We start from the raw sequence: 23,179 nt of genomic DNA, 5'->3' as shown, positions 1-23,179 counted from the left end.
GTCCTGCCTCAATCTTTTTAATTATTTTGAGTTAAACATATAGAGGAGATTCTAAAGACGTTATATACTTGGAACATCTAAAAATCTTTTTACAAAGTCCCTTAGCACAGACATATCAGTAAAACAAGTAGCTATGGGATAAGAGAATAAAATTTCTTATGGATTGGTAACGGGTTAAAGAACAGGAAGCAGAAAACAGGAATTAACTAACAGTTTACACAGTGGAAGAAGGTAAGCAGTACAGTCTCAAAGATCAGTACTGAAACTCATGTCACTGAACTTATTCATAAATAATCTACAAGACTGGGGTAAATAGCCACACTTGCAGATTATACCAAGTTATTAAGGATGACAGAAACTTAAACAGAGAAAGAAAAGTTCCATTTGGAATTCTGTGTACAGTTCAACCTATCTCACCAAGAACACTGTAGAGCTATAAAAGGTACAGAGAAGAGCAATCAAAATGATTAAAGGACTGGAGCACCTTAGTTTAAACAAAAGATAGCTAATGGGTGAGGTTGATGCAATCATAAAATTATATGTATACTAATTTTTGTATACTAACAATCCCAGTTACCCAACGTCACTGGCTATCTATTCAAGAGAAAATACCATCTTCACATGCCTCATTATTATCATGGAATTCACTGCTAGACGATATTGTGATAACCACTGGTTTAGATGCTTAACTCTGGATTAAACAAACCCGTATCAACAGCCTAAATATAAGATGCATGACCAAAAGTAGCATACCTAGGGCAAGGGAAGGCTGCTGCTTTTGGGAAACTTTAAATAGAATGTGAAGGGATCTGTTTGACCACAGTATGAAACAAGGCTTCTTGACACAGTGCAGCAGGCTATTTCCATCAGCATGAACTACAAACAATACATAATTCATTATCACTGAAGGGATTACATGTCTTTCCCATATTAATTCTGATAACACAATACGAGAGACCCAAACAAGCTTCATTTGCTATATTCAGTTTGCCATGCTTAGGGTATTAAAAGCATGCTCTATAGCAAATAAATAAAAGATTCCTACTTGGCTATTGTTTTTTGCAACCTGTGAGTTGATCTGTGCAGTAGTTGAGGAGAGACAATCAAAAAAGGCTTGGTCAGCTACAGAGATTCCATCTTTGGTACCTTCATGTATAATCTAAAAAAAGAAAGCTTCTGGTTAAGACATTTCTAAAACAAAATATATTTATCTCTCTGAATAATACTTTGAATTATGGACAGACAATATGATATTCCCGGATTGTGTAATTATCTTCCGGAAGCAGAACTATTCATACAAACTTCTATTTCCCCATAAAGAAAGATCTTTATACCTTATACAGGACTCAACCCATGTGCAGAAGGGCCCATAAAACATAACACACCTTTGTGTCCCTCCCTTCTTCCACAACCATGTACACAAGCAATTAGTATGCTGCAGCTCTCCAAAACATTACAGGAAATGGAAGTCTTATTTTTAGTTTTCCACATCACTATACAGACTTTCTGCTTTGTCCAGTCATGGAACAAAGAGAATTTCTTTCTCTCCTCCGTTTTTTGTAAAATAAGTCTTTTGGTTTAGTCTTGAAAGTAAAAATGTAAAGATAATGGGGAATAAATGACACATGAAGTATCCAACAATAAAAACTGACCTATATATGAAACATATATCAGTTACTTTATGTATGTATATTGCTGTGTTATCTTACTTCAACATAATCTGATGGAACTAGTCCACGTTCTCCTTGACTGTTTTTTCCTTCCAGCCAGCCTCCACCTACATCCTATAATAAAATACCATGTCAGTAATTAAATTATGAAGTTGCAAGAGGTATTAAGAAAATTTACTTCTGTTGTTGAATTAGCATGTTTTGTCCTATCAGTATTACTTTTTTATTTCATCCTTCTTGAAACAGTGGAGTATGATACATATGGACGTGATTAGGGATGGGCACAAACTGAAATACAAACCAAAGTTCATCACGAACCAGGATGGTTCATGGTTTGCGAACCAGTGATTTGTTGGTGCATATTTCTGACAAACCGCTATGATTTTTAGGGTGGTTTGTTTGGTTCATTTTTCGGTTCATCACTGCAGACAGCCTGGCGCTGATAATTCTATTCCCTAGGCAAAGGGGGGGGGGACTTCTGCAGACGTTCTGCAGCCCTGGGAACACCAACGTCAGCCCTCAGAAAGATTGATAGGCTGCTCTGGCTGCCAACCAGAGAGCTCCCAGTCTGCTCTATGAGAGCAGAAGAAGTATATAACCCCCGCTCTCAGGAGTGGTTTCAGTTTCCAGCAGGCAGTTCCAGACAGGGAGGAACTGCTGTTGGATTTTCAATCACAGAGGAAGGTATTTGAAGCTTGTGCTTGAGATTCTGGTTCAGGGACTTGGTTGTCCATAGATGGGTTCGTTCCAGGAGGATCTGAACCCTTTGGGAACCCTCCCCCAGGCCTCCTCCCACTCACCACATTGTGGAAATAGATTCTGGCAGTCACTGCTCTCACTTCGAAGGGATGGGCTTCCCCTTTGTCCCTTTCCGTCTCCCCCGCCAGCGCAGAAACTCAGTTGTCCAGAGCCAGGCTCCGACCCCACTCGTCTCTGTGCCACTGCCAGCCTCAGGGACCAAGCCTAGTGGGTTCCTATGAGGACTCACAGGCTACTTTAATATATTATACTTATTGTCAGTGTAATTATTTAGAGCACCTGTCCTGGATGGGAAGGTGTCTGGGTGGGTCAGGGCTCTGGACCACCCTGTCCTTGCCAGGTGCGAAATTCCCCAGGGAAATTTTAACCTCTTTCCTCATGGGTCCTCCTGTCTCCTAGTCCACCAGTGCCTGTCGTTCCCTGGCTGCATTCCAGCAGAGGGGCTCAGTTGTCCATAGCTGGGTTCATTCTAAGAGGATCTGAACCCCCCCCCATGAGAATTCCTTGCCACTGAACCATCCAGGGCCTTGACATCCCAACCGCTTGCAGCCTCCCACATTACCTCCCATACCCCATCCCCTACTTGACCCCCTCCTCATGAGTCCCCTCAAGAATCGCCCACCCTGTAGCAGAGATGGATTCCACCCGTTGGGGAGATGGATTCCGGCTGTTGTGGCAACTCCTACCCAGGGTCTGTTTCCATATTAAAAGGCTTTTCCTTTCTCGTTTCCAAGCTCCCCGTCCCTCACCCGCCCTACTGGGAAGATTTCTGTTCCCGCAAGGTCTCCTTCCCCCCAGGATTGACCTTCCATCATGGATTGCCTCTGTCCTTTTCTGTACAAGAATATTCCTGTCTCCCCAAAGAACATCTACTTCTTCCCCCCAAGATTAACCTCCTCTCATAGATTGTCTCTGTCCTCCTGTCCTTTAAAAGAATATTCCTGTCTCCCCAAGAACATCTCCTCGACTGTCCCCTCAAAGAGTACTTCTGTCCCCATTCCAGCCCCAGAGCAGTTTTTCTGCTCCTAGGAACCATCATTCCACTCTGGGGGCTGTCATTCTGTTCTCAGAGAAAGATTCTCTAACTCCATCCCATGTTTTCATTGCAACTTTTTAGTGCTGCAATGTATTTCAATGGAGCCAATGCAAGTCAATTGGGATCCATGGCTCCCATTATATCTAATGGAACTTTCCTGGGGGCACCCACTTTGGGGGTCTTTGCCAAACTTGGAGGGTGGCTGGAGGAGAGCCTGCTGAAGACTCCCTTGGCATCTCTGACTGTCAAGAGGGCCATTCTACAGCCTCCAGAAGTGACAAACCGTTTGGACCAAATGAACCGATTTGCAAAAGCTCGTGGTTCGTGAAATGTGTTGAACAATGAACTGCCATGAACCACTATTTCCCAATTCATGCTCATCTCTACTTGTGATAATAAATTGGGTTAACAGCCCCATGAACTAAATAAAGCTGGAGAAAAAAATGTATCAAATAGACAACTGCATGGCTGAGTGAGAATCTAAACTAAGGTCTTCCCAATTGAAGTCTAATATAGTATCCACTACTGACAGAAAATTACACATGTATTATAGTACCAGCAACAGTACAATAATTTTCACTGGCAACTACAATGCAAAATACAAACAGTGAAATACTGATTTTATTTTAATAAAATATTAATGTATCCAATTCTGTATCCAGAGCATGTATTTTGATCTGCAGTCTAGGACGATGCACAGATAGAGGAAGATTTTCTACAAATCTAGGGGAACTCCCAGCAGGGACCACTGAGGACTTTTCCCCTTCCCCACAAATTTCTTATGGGACCCAATACACCATTCTTCAAAGTTCAGTGCTGGCGCTAAGGAAGTAAACTAAACAACCTGGCATTGGGCTTGCCAGTGGAGTACCGGATCAGATTCAAGGTTCTGGTACTGACCTATAAGGCCCTGTGCGGACTGGGACCAGCGTATCTACGGGACCGTCTCTCCCCATATATTCCCCAGAGGACACTCCGATCAGGGGACAAACAGCTGTTGGTGGTCCCTGGCCCCAAGGAGGCCCACCTAGCCTCAACTAGAGCCAGGGTCTTTTTGGTCCCGGCTCCCACCTGGTGGAATGCTCTGTCTGCTGAGATCAGGGCCCAGCAGGACCTACAATCCTTCTGCCGGGCCTGCAAGACAGAGTTGTTCCACCAGGCATATGGCTGAGGCTGGGCCTCCCCCAGAGTGAAAAAAGGGGTGTATAAAATCTTAACCCTCCCTCTGAAGGCCACCATCCTGTTTTAAATGTGTATTAATAGAAATGCACTGCTGTTTTAAATGATGTTTTAATGTTGATGAATTTTTATTGTATTTTAATATGCTGTTATCCACCCTGAGCCCACTCGAGGGGAGGGTGGAATAGAAATTTGAAATAAACAAACAAACAAAAACAAAAACCCTAACTGTCCAATAATCAAATCCCATGCACATTCAATAACATTTGTTCCCAAGTAAATATGTGGCAAGTTACAAACCAATATTTGGTTGTTGTGGGTTTTCCGGGCTGTATTGCTGTGGTCTTGGCATTGTAGTTCCTGACGTTTCGCCAGCAGCTGTGGCTGGCATCTTCAGAGGTGTAGCACCAAAAGACAGAGATCTCTTTGGTGCTACACCTCTGAAGATGCCAGCCACAGCTGCTGCAGAAACGTCAGGAACTACAATGCCAAGACCACGGCAATACAGCCCGGAAAACCCACAACAACCATCGTTCTCCGGCCGTGAAAGCCTTCGACAATAAACCAATATTTCTTTACATTGTAAACCTGTCAAGATATATTAGAAACTTTGACGAACAGATCAAACAGCACCTCAGAACCACTGAATCATAGTTTCCCTAGAACAAAAAAATCTTTGTAGCTTTCTTTTATGTGCAAATAATATATCTACAGACTTTCATCTTCACCAACAGTCATTACTCTACCTGTTTTTCATCAAAATTGTAGGAAGTTGTTTAGTACACAGACCTCTGATTTCCACCAAATGTATCTTACCGGATTGGTAATTGTGATGATTTCTCCTTCATTAACTGTTAGTTCATTGTTTCCAGGTTCAGCAGCAAAGTCATACATAACCCGAGCCTGTAAATATACAAAAACAGTATTAGTGACAGCATTCTGGGTTTAGCTCTTTAAGATCCATGGTAGAAATAAAGTTCTAAACAAATCACAAATAAGTAGATAGAAGATAAATCAGAGAAAAGAACTGATGGCATATTCCATATAGATCTACACTTTGAAAATCTAAATCCCAAATTCCTATTAAAAATCTAATTTCAACATTTTATATTGCATCCATAAGTGATACAACTCTTAAGTATTGATGCAGGAAGCTTTGACTCTCGGAAGCTTATACCCTGAAAATCGTGTTGGTTTTTATGGTGCTACTGGCTTTAAATCTTGCAACTCTCAAGAACTAATGCTTATTATTCTGAAATTTTCTTGTAAAGGTAAAAGCAATTACCCCTTAAATCAAAGCATAAGCACCCTTCCTCAAAAAAAAAAAACCCCAAAAATTTACATTATGCAATCAGTACTGGGAAAATTAAATGAAGTTTCAAATGGACTTCCTTCCCCACAGCTACCATTCCACATTTTAAAAAGATCACTGGAAAACAAAAAGACAAAATATGCCTCTGGAAGTTCAAAAGCGGGGCAGAAAGTTGAGCATCCACTAAATAAGAGACAAGCTACTTGTGTACATGGAGGTTTCACTTAGAGAAATAGTGACTAATAAACATAGTGACTAATAGTCTATAGGAAATACACTACCATGTTGCACTTGTGCAGAGCCAACTGTGGATGTACTTGCCAATGAGTTGCTGTGCTAGAACTGCTAGACATTTTTTTTTACAGCTCTGCTCCTAACCCTTTAACTGCCACCAAACATGCACTCATCGATGAATCGATGGGGAAAACATCATCTGAATAATTTCTGCATCTTGGGTGCTGTTTAAGGTGCAGGGCAGTAAAAACCAGCAAAACCTAGTTACTGTGCTTGGAAGATGTACTTTAGTATTTGGTCTAAAGTCAGTACAAAGTGGCAATTGATACATTCAGAATGAATAATGCACAGCTCTCTCCACTCATCTGATTAACTCCCAAGGTGCCAGCAAGGTCTCTTCTTTCCCTATGGGCCAATTATGTCACATAAACAAAGAAGAGGAACAAAACTTTCAGGACTTTACATATTGGTAATCAAGCTGTACAGTACAAATGAACATGCAACAGACGTTCCACCAAGATAGTCAATATACATTTTTTTACTCAATTAGAATAAGAGTAGGTACAAACATTGTGTGTCACATTTTCTGTTTATAGGTAATTTATACTCTATTTTAAAAATTGAAATTGGCTTTCAACATGCCTTACACTTAAAACCCTTAACAAAGATTTAAGACGTTGGAGATACGATGTGCGTATATATCTAAAATTGTTAGTAATGCAGACTTCTATCAATGTTCCAGTTATTTTCTCCTGCCTTTCAGTTTGCCTTGCTTCAACTTCCTTCTCTGCTTTAAAGGTCACTGAAACTGCACTGGAAGAAGACTTCAGTCGGTAGCTGTGTTAAGTCTACAGCAGCAAAATAAAATTTCACAAGTCAGTTTTTGCTGGACTAAATTGTTAGTTTTTAAGATGCCACTGGACTCCCGCTTTATTTTGTATTTGAGGAGTATCCCTCCCTTTTGTACATTTCACTCTGAAGAGGTATCTTGTCTGAATCTTTCCCTCATAAAATGCTGTACTTTTAAACAAATGTACAGAGTCTAGCCAAGTTCAATTTCATACTATCCCGATCAGTGCAATATGGCAAGGACAGTTCAGTTCCAAGTTTGATATAGCCCATTTAGGTAATTAGGATTTCTAGCCCTAATGAAAAGAGTGAATTAATACCAAAGGCATCTAAGTTATATAGATGATAAATATTTATGAGTACACACACATATGTAGTAAGAAATGCATTTCTAGACATAAAACTAGTCTGATCACTGTCAGGAAATCTGCTTTCACGCTACAGACAAACAAGGATGCTATTCTGACAAAATAACTGCTGAGTATAAACTGAACTCCTCAGCAAAAATTTAATTGTACATGCTCAAATTCTCCTGCAGACAGAAAAAAACCTCCAAAAGTTAATGTTTACATAAACTAAGGGGACAGTGGGTTGACTTCCACCAAATATCCAACATCAGCATTTGCAAAATTTGTAGTAGGAAATATTTCACTATGGCTACGGCACAATCTCTTCCTAAGAATTGATACTATGAAAATATGGCCACAATGATAGTGTATCAAGAAGAATTGGTACAACTGTATGCTTTTTAAAAAGACAGACATAAATGAATGCGCAATTTTAAAGGGCCGAGGGTTTTTTTAACCAAAAATAAATGATATAGGTGAGTACTTCTCTGTACACTCAATTTAGTATAGTGGTTCAGTTCTAAGAAGACATTTTACTTGTGCATTTTTGCTTTTATTCACATACTAAATTTCAGTAAAGCAAGAAATTCTTAAAAAGCAAAATTAGCTTTGAAAAATTAAAATGCTCTGATCTGTCCTAGATTATACTGCAGTAGTTTCTTTAAAAATCAAAATGAAGTCCAGAGCAGACTTATTCCTTATGTGCAAAATTTCCTTCCCCAGGAATAAAAAACCATAGCATACCTCCCCCCACGCATTTATGGAAATTATAATACTAGTAACAGACAGGGAATGAAACTACCCCTGAAAAGGCAAAATCATAGTGCCATATTCCATAACTTAATAAACAACACAATGAGACCTTATAACATGATGGGACTTAGAAAAGATGGAGTAAAGAGAATGATTGTTTATGTACATACTTCATAGTCTGTACAGAGCATCATTCTGCTTCACAGACAGAAAAGGCAACATTCAACATTTCCCACAGACATTTTATAAGCTATACTTTATAAGTAGAGTTTCAAAAACACAACACCAGATGCAAATCAGAAAATACATCACCCAAGTGCCTTACTTGAACTGTTGAAATTACATGACTACATACTGCTGTAAGTTTCCAAAGTGATTTTTGTATAGAAGGGAAAAGGGCACCCACAACTTTCTTACTAGCCAGAGGAATAAGAACCAGAGGATAGTTCCATTACTTTCATAAACAAATCACCTTTGCCCAACTGTAGATAAACCAGAACGCTCAATCAGATCTCTGTTTTGCGTCTTGTACTGTTACACTATAAGCCTGAGACTAGGGCTATATATAAAAGGGACGCTGGTTGTTGCTAATATCCCATGTACCTAAAATTATATTTAAAAAGTCAGGGCCATTTTATCCAAATTTAATAATAAACCAATACAAAAGAATCAATTATAGAATTTATTACCTTTCTAAACCTGATAAGGGCAAACAATTTTTACATGATTTATCTTAAGCCAATTTACCCTCCTAGGAGAAGGACGGGAGAAGAAGATGATATAATACATATTGTCATAAGGTGATTGTCACCTCTTGAATTTGAAGTTGCATCAGCCAACAGGGTCTTCCTACAAGGTACATGCATCAGCATATCAAAGAGACAGATAACAAAATGCTCTCAAATATTATAGAAAAAGACATTCATATGCAAAATATTTTTAACCCATATACATATGTAAAAGTCCACCATTTCCCCCCCTTCAGATGTTGGTACAGCTGGATGGTATGAATGTGACAATTTTCAATTCCTATGATTCAATGCCATGAAACGTTTAACCAATGGAGCCTGCAATTTCTTCAGTCTAATGCAGCGTCTGTGTTCATATGTATGTTTTCAGTGTTACTTCTATATACATCAAATCTCAAGGGCACTGTACAGCATAAATTACCCCTTTAGTGTTACAACTGACATATGATCTTATATAGTAACTTCTATTTTTTTATGAATCTTAAAAATTGGTTGTTTTAAGGCATGAGGCATAATACACGGTACATTTACCACATGGGAAACTGCCTTCTAGAATTTCTTTCCTATCAATCATGATCTCATCTGGAGCTAGCCCTCTCAATCTGCTCTAACATGCCTTTAAGATTCTTTGAATGCTTAAAGGTAAACAACAGGATAGACTTACATCTGAGAATCCCTGACAAGAGATGCCAGTGTCTTTCTGTTTTCTCCCTCACCCAACTACATGTGCCATCAACTGTAAGAGAAAACAGGGTTGCATTTACCTGTAACTGGTGTTCATCTAGTGTCTTCTGTGCAGGCACACATTAGTTTTACATTGGGACTGTGCAGCCGCAGGCCAGCCACAGAGAAAGATTCTCTAGCTCTAAAACTGTAGGGGGTGCTCCCCCCATTCAATGTGCACGTGCGAGAGTTTTCCCACTGAAACGACACATTGCCAGGCAGAGTGCCCCTACATCCCTCAGTTCTCCTGAGCTGCCAGAGGGCAGCTCTGAAAGCTCTCACAGCAGGGCAGGAGGAAGGGAATATGTGCCTGCACAGAGGACACTAGATGAACAACAGTTACAGGTAAATGCAACACTGTTTTTGTTGTTGGTCTTCTGTGCAGTAGCACATCTGGAGTATAGCAAGCTACTCACCAATGGAGGAGGGTGTGAGAGACCTAGTTGAAGAACAAATGTAGGATGGCCATCCCCACTGCAACGTCTCTTCTCACATTTGTGTCTATAGAGTAATGTCTGATGAAGGTGTCTGCTGAGGACTACGTGGCAACTTGGCAGATGTCTTGCATAAGGGTTCCCCAGAGGAAGACAGCCAATGATGCTAGTGCTCTGGAAGAGTGAACCCTGATCATTACTGGACAAGGTACCTTGGCCTGAACATAACACGTTCCAACAGCTGCTGCTATCCACCTAGAAAGAGACTGCTTAGCGATGGGGAGGCCCTTGCATGGCTCAGAGTAACAGCCAAACAGAGTCTTGAATTTTCTGAAAGGCCCTGTTCTGTGTAGATAAAACAATAAAGCCCTTTTTACATCCAACTTATGAAGAGAGTGTTCTGATTCAGAATTGGAGTAAGGAAAAAACACGGGCAAGATGACCCTTTGTTGTAGGTGGAACATGGATACAATCTTGGAAAGAAATTCCAAGCTAGGGTATAAAATTACTTTTTCTGGAAAAAACTACATAAGGGGGGGGGGTCTGTGCGGAGAGCAGTTAACTACCCAATTCTTCTAACAGAGGTGATATCTATCAGGAGGGCTACCTTCCAGGATAGTAATGAGAGGGTGCAGTGGCCCAATGGTTTGAATGGAGACAGCATGAGCTGCATTAGTATGAATGAAAGGCTCCGTTGTGGCACAGGAGACATTGGAGGGGGTATGTGTTAATTACACCTTTAAGAAATTGTTTAGATACATGGTGGGAAAAACCTGTCTTGCCATCTATCAATTCATGAAATGCAGAGATGACTGCTAGATGAGCCTTAATTTGTTTTAATAATGATAAAAAATCTCAAAGATAAGAGTCAGTGGCCATGAGAAGGGAAAGTGTGTAGTGCCCGCCACCCAGGTAGCAAAGCATCCATAGAAAGACCTTGTGGAGGGCTTACGAGCATTTAGTATAAACGGGGCTACCTCTGAGAAGGAGATGGTGTGGGGAACAGCAGCCAAGCTGTGAGCCTAAAGGTGGATATATTGTGGTGGAGGATGTGACCCCTGTGAAGAAGGACCAGAATGTTTGGCAGGTGTATGAAGTGTCCCTGGGACATTGCCAAAAAGGTGTAATGAGGATATGGAGTGTTTGGAAGTGGTGGATTCTGCAAAGGACCCTGGGTATTAGTGGTGCTGGGAGGAAATCGTAAAAGAGGTTTTGATCCCAAGGGATTTGGAAAGCAACCCTTAGGGAGTCAGGGTCCATGCCTGCCAAAAACCAAAAAGTTCTGGCCTTGGTGTTGGAGAAGGTTGCAAAGAGTTGCACGTATGGTGATCCCCACATTTGGAATATGGGATGTATGTAGTTGTTGTTGATCACTCTGCTTTGTTGTTTGTTGTGCCCGCTATATGTATCACCTGTGGGAAGATGTTGTTTTTTATGGCCTTTTGCCATAGTTCTGAAGCCTCGGTACATAAAACCAGTAAAGCCATTCCCCCTTGCTTATTCAGGTAATAAAGTGTGGTAGTGTTGTTAGCGTGTACTTGAACTCTTTTGTTGTGTAACAAACCTGCCAAAGAAGCAAGGGAGTAACCGATTGCCCTCAACTCCAGAACATTTATATGCATTTTTGCTTCTGAAGATGACCAAATACCCTGGGTGGAAAGATCACTGCAGTGTGCTCCCCAGACTATAAGAGACACATTGGAAATGATGGAGATGTCTGGACACACTCTTAAGGAGGTTCTCACTGTGTGTCCACCAACAAAGGGATTTGACTACAGATCTGGGGATGGAAAACCTAATCTGTTGAGAATCCCTGGCCGGGTCATAGCACCTAAGGAACCAGTTTTATAAAAGTCTCATACATAGACGAGTGAAAGGAACAACACTGGTGGTAGGCCCAGCAATCTTTGTATGGACAAGGCCGACTGGAAATGGTTAAACTGGAAACTAAGAGCAAGGGATTGGAGTGACCCTGCCCTATCCAATGGTAGGAAGACCCTCCCTACTGCTGCATTAAACCTAGTCCTTATAAACTGAATAGATTAGGTAAGCGTAAGGGAAGATTTTTTTAATTATGATACCCAAATACAACATACTGCATATGGTAATGTCAGTGTGCTCTAAAAGCAGTTCCTTTAAATGGGCAACGACAAGGTAATCATTTAGGTAGGGACAGACAAAGCACCTCTTCGACCTGAGAAAAGCAACTTCAAAAGTCATTTACTTGGTAAAGGTACATGGTGCCAAGGCTAACCCAAAGGGGAGGGCAGTATACTGGAAGGCTTCATTTTTGAACATGAGAACCAGAGGTATCTCCTGTGCCCAGGGTGTATGGCCACATGAAAATATGCATCCTTAAGATTTATTACAGCGAACCAGTCATCTGATTCTAAGTACTATATCACACTGGATAGGGTTATCATTTGAACATTTTCAACTTTAATAAACTTATTCAAACCATGGAGATCTAAAATAAGGCAGACCCCACCATCCTTCTTGTCCACAAGAAAATACTTTTGAGTAGAATCCCGGGGGAGACTCCTCCTGGAGTACCCTCTGGATAGCTTCCCTTGGAGAGCAAATCAGTAATGGCGAGATGGCAGTCCTGAGAGGGACATGAAGGAATGTTCCTTGGTAGGGTCAAAGAGGCAACTCTGAAAAATGTAAACAATAATCTTGACTAACAATTTCGAGAACCCAGGAGTCACTGGTAATCATGCTCCAATTAGACTGGAAAGGGGCTAATCTGTCCATAAAAGAACTGAGATGTACTGTGGGATGGCAAGTCAGAAGAGGGATTTCTCCCCCAAGAGGATTTTGCAGATTGAGGCTGTTTGGGCCTCATCTTGGTAAACAGTTTCCCTGCTGTTCAATGGTAAGAAGAGTAGTGCCTCTGGGACTGATATGGATGGTATGGGGACCTTGCGGAGCGCTGGTGGTAAGGCTGGTGGCTCTGGTATCAATACTTGGGTGGTTGCTGTTGCTGCTGTGGAGGAGCAATGACTCCAAGGGAGCGGGTGGTCTGATTATTCTTCTTCATTCATCAATCTTTTCACAAAAGAGGACACACTAGAATGGTAAATCCTCAATCTTTTTGCGCTTATCCTGTGGTAAAGCAGTAGAATGTGTGACAATGTAAAACAATGGCAGAAGCCACGGACATGGCAGAACAATTGGTGGCATGTTTACCCACAGATCTCTGTTGCTTGACCAGTCTTGTGGCCTCACCCTGAAAAACCGTCCAAGTGCCTTCTTGTTCTCTGCTTTGGATAGGCTGAACCCAGTGGCCAGAGCATGGATAAAGGAGGAGGTACACTCGCTGGAATCGAAGTTGGGTTCCATGTCTGAGGGAAAAACTGAATACCTTCTGTTGTGCAGCTTCTGACGTTGGTAACCGAATGGGTGTACCTTCTACCAGAGTCACGGAGACTACTGGAACTGAAAACGTCGGAACCAACATTAACAGTTCAACTGAGTTGGATCCATAGTAAAGGCAGACTAACTCTCGGACTCACCTCCTCTCCTTCCTGATGTAAGGTTAGTGTGGGTGGAGGCGAAGTTGTAGAAGGAGCAGTGATGATCTCCTCCTCAACAATAAGCAATGGCATCGACAACAAATCATGATAGTGCCTCTGGAGTGAAGAAGTCTCTTGTGATTTGGTCTTCAACTTCTTCGATTGGTTTTGGACTTCAGCTTCTTCATAGGTGGTTCTAATATGGTATGCTAGGAACAAGATGGTTCCAGCGACTGGCACTTCAGTTGCTGGACAGCTGTCGATGCCCTAGACAGGTGAGATTCCACAGGTGGTGCAGTTGGAACTCCTGGTTGGATCCAGTGTGCAGGCCTTCGGAACCAGGAAGGGACGTTTGGATCAGGAGTTGGGTTGCTGCTTGGTCTGTCAGAACCCAACAAAACCTCCCACATTTCCTCTTTAAGATGGGAGGGCTGATCATTCCCGGCCTTTGGGATAAATTTTTGACAGTGTTGACAAGTGGAGAAATTATGCAATTTCACTAGGAAGAGAAGATAGCTCATGTTTGTCTGCATGAGGCAGCTTGGTGTCACATTTTGAACACTTCTTAAATAGTGTGTTGTGAGACACACTTGTCTCTATAATATTTTTCCTTTATTTTACTGCAAGTGAAGAGCTTATCTGAAGGCAAAAGATCTAAAGACCGGAACAAAGAAGAAAGACCAAAAAAAAAGAGCCTCTCTCAATGGCAGTGAAAAAGGAACTGAGGAATATAAGGGCGCTCCACCCAACAATGCATTGTTTTGGGAGGAAAACTCCTGCATCTGTATGTTGAAGCAGGGAGCGGCCCCTACAGTTTTATAGGCTGCACTGTCCCAATGTGTAACTAATGTGGGACTGCACAAAAGACCAACAACGAAACCACCATTCTGTCTGTATTCTTCTTATTATTCTTAGAAGTTAATAGCAATGATCTTGGTGTATTTTTTGCTTTTTAAAAAACCTGTTTCAAAATTCTAGAAAAATATATTTTGTCCTTCAACTGACCCATCAGTTTATTGGCTTGTCTATAAAAGTCTGAATCATGACTGCAATTTCTTCTTTACCTCAACATCTGAGAATAACTCAATTTCTCAACTTCTTGGTTACCTCTTTTATTTTAGTGTTGGGTTTTTCTGCCTTTTTCTCTTTGTATTAAAATGGCAAATTTCAGAAACCTGTAGGAGAACATTTCAATCTATTAGGATGTTCTATTGTCAACTTTACAGTCACATCATTTACCAAAAGAACTTCAAAAGGAGGATCTGTAGCATGTCAGAAGATTATCTGTCTTGCATATCATAGGTAACCTTACCTAACTGTTCACAATTTGTTTTGTGCGTTGTGCAGATTGAAGTTTCACTTAATCCATCTGATTCTAGCCCTGCTAGAAACACCTGCACAACAACAGAAAATCAGAAAAACCTGCACAATAAATTGATTGATTTTTAAGATACTAAAAGACCTCTTTTGTGTTTTCTTCAACTGACTAAAAATGGCTGCAAATCCATATCAGTCCCCATGTCAGGCCTGCCACATATTGCAGATCCCCTACACATTTAGAAACAGGACACACATCCCAGGTTAAAAAGCGATCGTTTGAATCTGCTGTATACATGGCTCCTAGACTTAGCACAATAAATGTCACAGGGAAGGGAGACAGATGCTTAACCAGAAATTAACTTTGTTACCCGATAGGGGTACAAATAAAAAGGATGGAGCAAAATGGGGATACTAATAGATAGCATGATTGAACTATTCAAGGGACCAAAATAGCAGCAATTACATGTGGAAAGTCAATAGTGTTCAACTGTATTATTTTAAGTTGAGAAAACCCAATTAAAGTTAGCCCAATTTGTGTTCCTCTCACATGGCTAGTCCAGGGCAAACCAACCCAGACAGAGAAGGTAAGTGAGGGGCTGTCCAAAAGGCGACCAAAATGTGTGGAAGGAAAAATGGGGAAGAAGTTTCTGATAGGAAGGATGGAGGCCCTAGTTAGGAGTCTCTAGCCTAGCTGATGGTAGGACAGACTGACTGAGAATGAGAATGGAAAAACTAACAGATGAGAAGCTGGTAGAAAGCTGTGGAGAGCTAAATTTGGGGAAAGCATGCGGGAAAAAGAAAAACATATTCTGCCTGTTTTGACCAGGAGGGTCCAGGGATTTCCTTTTCATGATACTTGAAGAAACTTCTGAGGTGGAACCAACTCCAAAAATGGAGAGCTTGGGGTGCTCTTCTTATGCACCTCAGGAAAACTGGCCAAATTTGGTGCAGAATTAAGATCTGAAATGGTATTGAGCCAAAAGTGCAGGATCCGGTTGCCCATTGGTGGAATTTGGCCTGTACTGTGATTGATGTGAGGGGTCATGATCCAACCTGCCATGGATTGAATAAATTGGAATAATCTTGATTTTGGGGACACTTGTACTTTGAATATGACAATGTGGTCTGCACTGCATGGGTTTACCTGAAGGGGGTACTGGTTGGAGAGGGGAACTGCACCACAGACTCATTAAAACAACCTTTTATGTGAAGATAGCGGTGGTCAAATGGATGAAAGCAAACAAACCAAAACCGGATAAGACAGAAGTGATACTGGTTGGGGAGAAAATCTTGAAGGATATTGTGCTTCTCAGTTTCAATGGGGTTCACAGTTAACCCTTGCAGACTCAATAAAGAGCTTAGGGGTTATACTAAATCCAGTTCTGTTGGTCAGGGCAGAAAGTAAGTTCAGTTTCAAAAAAGGCTTTTCCCCAAATCCGGCTAGCCTGGAAGATGGCCCCCTATCTTGACACAGCTGCTCTGGCCACCTGAATTCAGGCCACAGTAACATCAAGACTAGACTAGTGTAAGGCTCTGTACGTAGGCCACTCCTCAAAGTCAACTTGGAGTATTTGAATTTATACCTCTTTTCAGATTTCTGCAATTCATACCCTATTTTAATGTCCCATTGTATTGTTTTTTAATGTCCCAGTTGTTAATCATATTGACTTACTCTGTGTAATCTGCCTTGAGTCTCAGTAAGAAAGGCAGACTATATACTAGTGGCCAAAATTGTGGCAACCTTTTGGAAAAAGTGTATTTTTGAGGTTTGATGGCTCATAACACCACTTTTTTTTGGAGTAATGCCATAAAATTTTATATCAATGGAAAGATAATTTAATCAAGAATGTAATGCAATGACTTTTATGAAGGAATTTTTTTTAGAACAGTAGTTATAAAGAAGAAAATTGAAACACACAGAAAAAATGAGTTATACAACAATTCTTACCATGTCAGTTAATAGTTGGGTAACCTTTTACTTTAATTACGGCCTTACAACGCCTTCCCATGGAGTGAACCAAGTTTTTTAGTTCTGCAGCTGTTATAATGTGAAACCACGACTGAGTTATTGCTTCTATTAATTGTGGTTTATTGCTGGGTTGCTTCTCACTAACCAGTTTCTTTAGTCGGCTCCAAAGATTTTCGATGGGGTTAAGGTCTGGGCTATTCCCAGGCCATTCCAACAGTGGAATATGATTATCTTGAAATCACTTTTTGCACACAGCAGCAACATGACATGGAGCTGATTCTTGTTGAAATATAAATGCTTCATTATCTTGGAAAAGATCGCGTGTGAAAGGCTTCAGTGTGGGCTCAAGTATTTCATTTATGTATTTTGGGGCATTTATATTGCCATTTATCATGCAAATTCTGCCCACACCTTTTGATGTCATACAACCCCATATCGTAACACTAACGGGGTGTTTCACAGTAGGTGTAATGCAATCACGATGCAAATCTCCAATTCTTCTTCTCACGTATTTTATGCCATCACTACCAAACAGGGAGACTTGGGTCTCATCACTCCAAATAACACTGTCCTATTGTTCCACTGTCCAGTTAACGTGGGTTTTAGCCCAGTTTAATCTTTTCAACCTTTGTTTGAGAGATAACAATGGTTTTCGTGGAATTCTAGCATTAAGACCAAATTCCTCCAATCTGCACCAGTTCTTCTTGCACTCAACTTCACACTGAATTGCGCCACTTCATTCTGTATGATTTTCTTCCATCACCTAGGCTCAGTCTCTCAATTCTTCTATCATCCCTTGCTTGTGTGCATCTTTTCCTGCCTTTACCAGTCTGGTTTTGCAGTGACTGAGTTGCCTTATACCTCTTCAAAAATTTAGAAATGCCACCTTTGGTTAAGTTCCCATCAATTTTTCTTCTAATTTCTTCATAACTGTAGCCTTGTTCACTTAATAGTACTATTTTACATCGCTTTCCAGTCAACTCTTTGTGCCATTTCTTTAATTTTATTACATTTTACAAGCTCACTAAATGAAAGAACACAAAACAAACCAACCAACTTGATAGCAATCACATAACACACTGACAAATGATCTCCTCTCAGCTCCAATACATGACATCAATAGCTGACTCCTACTGTGACCTGATTGGCTCATTGCCAAAACAAGATGACATCTGATTGGCTCTCAAAAGACTCATGCTCATTGGCTACATTCAAATAAAGGAAAGCTACTTCATATCAACCTAAGCAAGTTGTGCTTCCTTTTCCTGGTTATTTGGCTATAACATTTGATAGAATACAGATAATTGAATAAACTCTGTTGCATTACATTCTTGATTAAATTATCTTTCCATTGATATATAATTTTATGGTATTACTCCAAAAAAGTGGTGTTATGAGCCATCAAACCTCAAAAAAGCACTTTTTCCAAAAGGTTTCCACAATTTTGGCCACTAATATAAGTAATTAACAGAAACTTATTTATCACCCACTTGCTGACCTGAAACAGAAAATTCCAAAACATTTCTCTAAGTATCAGTACAGCAAATAGTGTATACAGAGGGTAACTATCCACAAAGAAAAGCCAGAGGCTAGCTATACAGCCCTGCTTATGTACTGTACTCTTCAGAACCAGAGTGAGCGGCAAGGGTAGTTTGGATTTCTTGCCCTTCTAGAAGCCTTCTGTTTTTCTGTATTATACTCTATGTTTCTCCCCAAAGGGGGCTCAAACTGGTTTACAACACTGTTCTTCTCTCCTTTGTTTTATCCTCACAACAACCATCTTGTGAGACAGATGATGCTAAGAGAGTATGTGACTGGCCCAAGCAAGCTTCCATGGCAGCATGAGGATTCAAATCTAATTCTCCAGGAGCCCAATCTGACTCTCTAGACACTATACCACATTGGCTTTAAAGCCAGAGAATCTCCAAGTCATGAAGATGGGATGAGTCTGAGAACTGAGAAACTCTATATGCCTGCTCTGAGCACAAGAAAAAGAGGAGCAAGACAACCTTCAAAGTGTGTTTTATAAACTAACTCACATTTTATCACCAATTATGGAGCATCAAGATCTCACCAAGTTATACAGGCATTATGGTAAACACATCTGCCATTAAATTCACTGGTTTCCTTTGGTCGGTCACTCAGAGCCAAGCTACAAGTGACGCCTGACACAGGTTGGACACTTGTCAGCTTCCCTCAATTTTTGATGGGAAATGTAGGCATCCTGGTCTTGCAGCTGTAATGGAGAGCCAAGCTGTAAAACCAGGACGCCTACATTTCACATCAAAACTTGAGGTAAGCTGACAAGTGTCCAACCTGTGCAAGGTGTCACTTGTAGCTTGGCTCTCACTCAGAGTAACTTATTTCAAAGGGTTGTCGTGAGAGGACAGAATGCAGAGTCATGTATATGCTTTGCTGAACTCCTTGGAAGAGAGAGATGGCAAAAATGTAATTAAAAAGTCACACAAATTGCATTTAGGACTTTTATTTAAAATATGTACAATACTGTCAGTCCGTCTGATTCATACTATCTACCTCTAAAATGCTAAATTTTAGTCCAGAGCTTATGTATGGACTTTTAATGCCAATGTAAAACATTTGATCACACTGAACACTTTTTACTAAATCTAATCTCAAGTTCTTCCCTCACCTTAAAATGCTACCTCTAAAAAGGGTAAAGTATGAGAATTGCAAGTATCAAATCCGTTATTTTAAGGTTCAATAATTACGAATACAAACAAAAACAAAGCATATAAAAACAAGAATTGTCTTATACATCAACTCCCTGCTGAAAAAACTTTATTAGCCCTGAGTGTTTCACATAATTTTAGAAAAAAAATTGCCAAACCAATCACAGTGCAATTTTGTTTGAGCAAATGATAGATCAATTTATCATTTGCTTCTGGAAAGTTAAATAAAATATGCCACAAGCCTCCATGTTTACCAAATAAAGCTGCATTTTTTCCTGGAACTGAAACAATGACCCTTCACTCCCTTTTATCACGGCACAGTGACAATGGTGGGGCTGCTTAATTTTTGTAGCTGCTTAAGTGGAAAACTTACAGTTTTAAACTTATAACAAATAGCAGAAAGAAATCCACAACTGTATCATGGTATTAAAAAAGCTTAACAAATGTAGTTTGATTATAATCAAGCAGGTAAAAATGCCAAGAACTGAACACCAGAAGGCTTCTAACAGCCAATATTCACAAACCTATTCAAACATTTCTAAATGTGTATAATACAGATATCTATCTAATGTGCTGCCATTGAAATGGTTATTCTTGTTATACAACTAAAGTGCTAAGATATTCTTTCACATAGCACCTATTAAAAGATAAATGAAATGATCTATGTAAATCAAATAACTGATGAACATGCCATCATCATTTCAATAGCACTGTAGCCAGGAAGTTCAATACATAGGAGTCTTAAACTTTTGTAATTCTGGTTGCCCTTCTAAATTTACTTTACTTTTTGCCCCTCTTACAGAGATCTAGAGACAACTAATGGGTATGCAGATTCCATATTCAAGTATGTGGTGCAGTGCCCACAGCTGCACATGATGAGGATCTAAGGAAATTTCAGCAAAATCTTTCCTCTGGTCTCCCCTTATCCTCATTCTTGTGCCTAAGACCCACTCACCCAGAGATAATACCCACTTGTAGAGATAAGGCAGGGTATACATAGTTTAAATAACTAAAAATACCTCCAAGTCTGGGCTACAATCCTGCTTCAATTTCCACAGGTCTATTTTCATTTGAAATCCAACAAAACCTGCACATTCCAAAACTAGTCAAAAAGTACAGAATAGCCCCATATAGCAATAGCGGAAGAAAACAAAAGAAACTTAATTCTGTATTATAAGCTGAACTCTGAAGGAGTTTCAATATTACTCCACTTATTATACAAAGAAAGACACTTCATAGGGAAAAAAAGCTATCTATAGCCATAGATGAGGTAATAGTACTACTCAGCAATTGTGCACTCTGAATCATCATTTCCTTTCCTGCTTCAATGCTGAATAATGAAAAATAAAAGATACACTATAAAGAACTTGACTGAAGGCCTCTCTGAAGATGCGTATCATTCTATTGCTAGAAAGAGTCAGATTAGAGGAAGGAGATCCAGAGGAGTTAGTCTGTAGTCGCAAAATAGTAAAGAGTCCAGTAGCACCTTTAAGACTAACCAACTTTATTGTAGCTTTCAAGAACCACAGTTCTCTTCATCAGATGCATTTACAATAAAGTAGATTAGAGGAAGGCATTCAGGAACTCTTGGGAATTCTGCCTAACTGACTGAAACTGAAGTACTGCAGTAAGAACCACTGCGGTCCTGCCTACCTGTACACTAGTTATCAGAGCTTTGACCAAGACCACACATCATCTTTTAGTCACAGCATGTGATATTTTACAGAGTAGTCAACATTGTGCCACAATTTATTAAGAATTGTAAGAATTAAATTTCAACTTTAAAAGATTTAGAAGTTAAATTTTAGTAGCAAAGATATGCTTAAAAGCAAGAGTAAATTATATCTTTATAATGTAATTCCAAAAGGCACATTTAAAAACCTGATGAATATCTCTTTAAAAGTCATATGAATATCTCTTTAAAAAATAGGTAGGCCACATGCATAATTTTTAGACGTGTGGGTTGGAACTACTAGTTGTAAACATGCTCTGGTGATTCAAGCTAATGTATGCGTTTACATTATGGGAACAAAGAAGACGGATATTTTAAAAAAACCCAAGTGACCAGTTTCTCATTGTTGGCCTTAGACCCAAATATAACTATAGAATGTGAACATTTCCAGTATGATAAACACCTTATTCATTTTATTTTTTATAAACTCCCACATTAAAAATGTCCTACTCAGTATGTTTGTTTAGTGTTAAGCAGACACTTCTTTGGGATCTCTTCCTCTCTAAAAATATTTTTCATTTTTTTTTATAACTTAGAGAGTACATTTAACTTCTTTTTTCAGTTAAATACTACACACTGGTACATTTGTCACTGCATCTCTTACAGTCTTCCTCTTAAATATTTTTTCCCAAATTACCAAACACTACCCTTATCACACACTACCATCCTTGTAACGTCCAGTACCAGAGTTTAGATAACAACTTCCTAGATAAAACAGACACAGGCAGATTACGCTCAAATATTGTGTATATGAACACAACTAACAAGTGAACAGGTCGGGGGGGGGGGGGAGAGGAGAAATTGGAGCACGGAAAGCAACTTGTGGTGGAACGGGGAAAGCTATCAGAGGAAGGGCCTTTTCAAAACACAGTACTTGCCTCGTCTGATAGTATTTTTGCATTTACCAGCAGTTAATGAACATCCCTTTAGCAGGGTGGGACTCTTTAGCCAAAAGCACAAAAGGTCAAAAACCTCTTCAGCCCTTTCCCTCTCTTGCTGGCCCAAAGACGTAACGTGGCGAAGGCCTAAGTCAATAACAGCCAGGGCACTGTGTTGTGTGCGTAAAGATACACAAAACATACCAACACACAAAGCCGTCTCCCTCAAACAACTCCGCCTTGACATGCCTTCTCTAAGGGATCCCAAACGCCAGCGGGCAACCGGAATCCCGCCAAAACGCCCCCCTCGCCCCCCGCCCGAAGATCCTTCAGAAAGTGCCGCCCTTCTCCACGCCGGCGCCGCTCCCGAAATGAGAATAAGAAAACGAAGTGGTGGCGGGGAGCCGGAACCAGCAGTAGCTCCGACAGCTGGAGCTGATAGTCTCCGGCGGCTCCGGAGCGCGGCTACAAAGCGGCGGCGGGGCTTTCTCCTCACCTTTGTGGCCATGGCTGGGCTGTGGCAGCGAGTCTCCCCCTACCCGGGAATGGACCCTCGCGGTTTCCTCTGGGTCCCTCCTACTGGGCCGCGACGCTAGGAGAGGAGGAGGAGGCTGGCGGCGGCTCCAGCGTCTCTTCCTCCTTCCCACCCGCTTGCCGCTGCCGCCTTCCTTTGCCGTGCCCGTGGCTGTTGGGGAGACAGGCAACAGGGAGGGAGGGAGGAAGGACGCGAGCCTCTTCACGCAGACTCCAGGCCGAACGAGCCCCTCCACTCACACACTTCCTCCGCCTGCCTTTCTTTTCCCTTCGCCTCTTCCTCGTTCGCTCGCCCATATCCAGGGGCGGAGTTTCATCAGGATGTCCCGAAACCCAGGGAAGGAGAGGAAAGTGACTGGAAGGAGCCAGCCGCGTTTCCGCACGTAATTCGGCGAGGCTTTTCGCCGCAGAGGCAGGAAATTAGGATGGAGTTTCTCTCCCTCCTCGCCAACTAATTGCCTTACCACCTAAACATTTTTTTTGAGCCTGGTGGTGT

At 40.8% G+C, this 23,179-nt stretch overlaps 1 protein-coding gene across 1 annotated transcript in view; it reads right to left on the bottom strand.

The window, feature by feature from the left end:
• The window catches only part of SNX9 (sorting nexin 9), a 63,598-nt gene extending 40,636 nt beyond the window's left edge, over positions 1–22,962 (bottom strand). Inside the window, exons 1-4 of the mRNA XM_054970022.1 lie at positions 22,646–22,962; positions 5,461–5,547; positions 1,710–1,784; positions 1,046–1,159 (exon numbers count right to left, since the gene is read on the bottom strand). Coding sequence (XP_054825997.1) covers positions 1,046–1,159; positions 1,710–1,784; positions 5,461–5,547; positions 22,646–22,657 — 288 coding nt within the window. The 5' untranslated portion in view covers positions 22,658–22,962. The remainder of the gene's footprint in view (positions 1–1,045; positions 1,160–1,709; positions 1,785–5,460; positions 5,548–22,645) is intronic.
• Between the last annotated feature and the right edge of the window lie 217 nt (positions 22,963–23,179).

The sequence above is a fragment of the Eublepharis macularius genome, chromosome 1 (assembly GCF_028583425.1).
Source record: "Eublepharis macularius isolate TG4126 chromosome 1, MPM_Emac_v1.0, whole genome shotgun sequence".
In the NCBI taxonomy this organism is placed as follows: Eukaryota; Metazoa; Chordata; class Lepidosauria; order Squamata; family Eublepharidae; genus Eublepharis; species Eublepharis macularius.
This window is presented reverse-complemented; position numbering and strand designations above follow the sequence as displayed.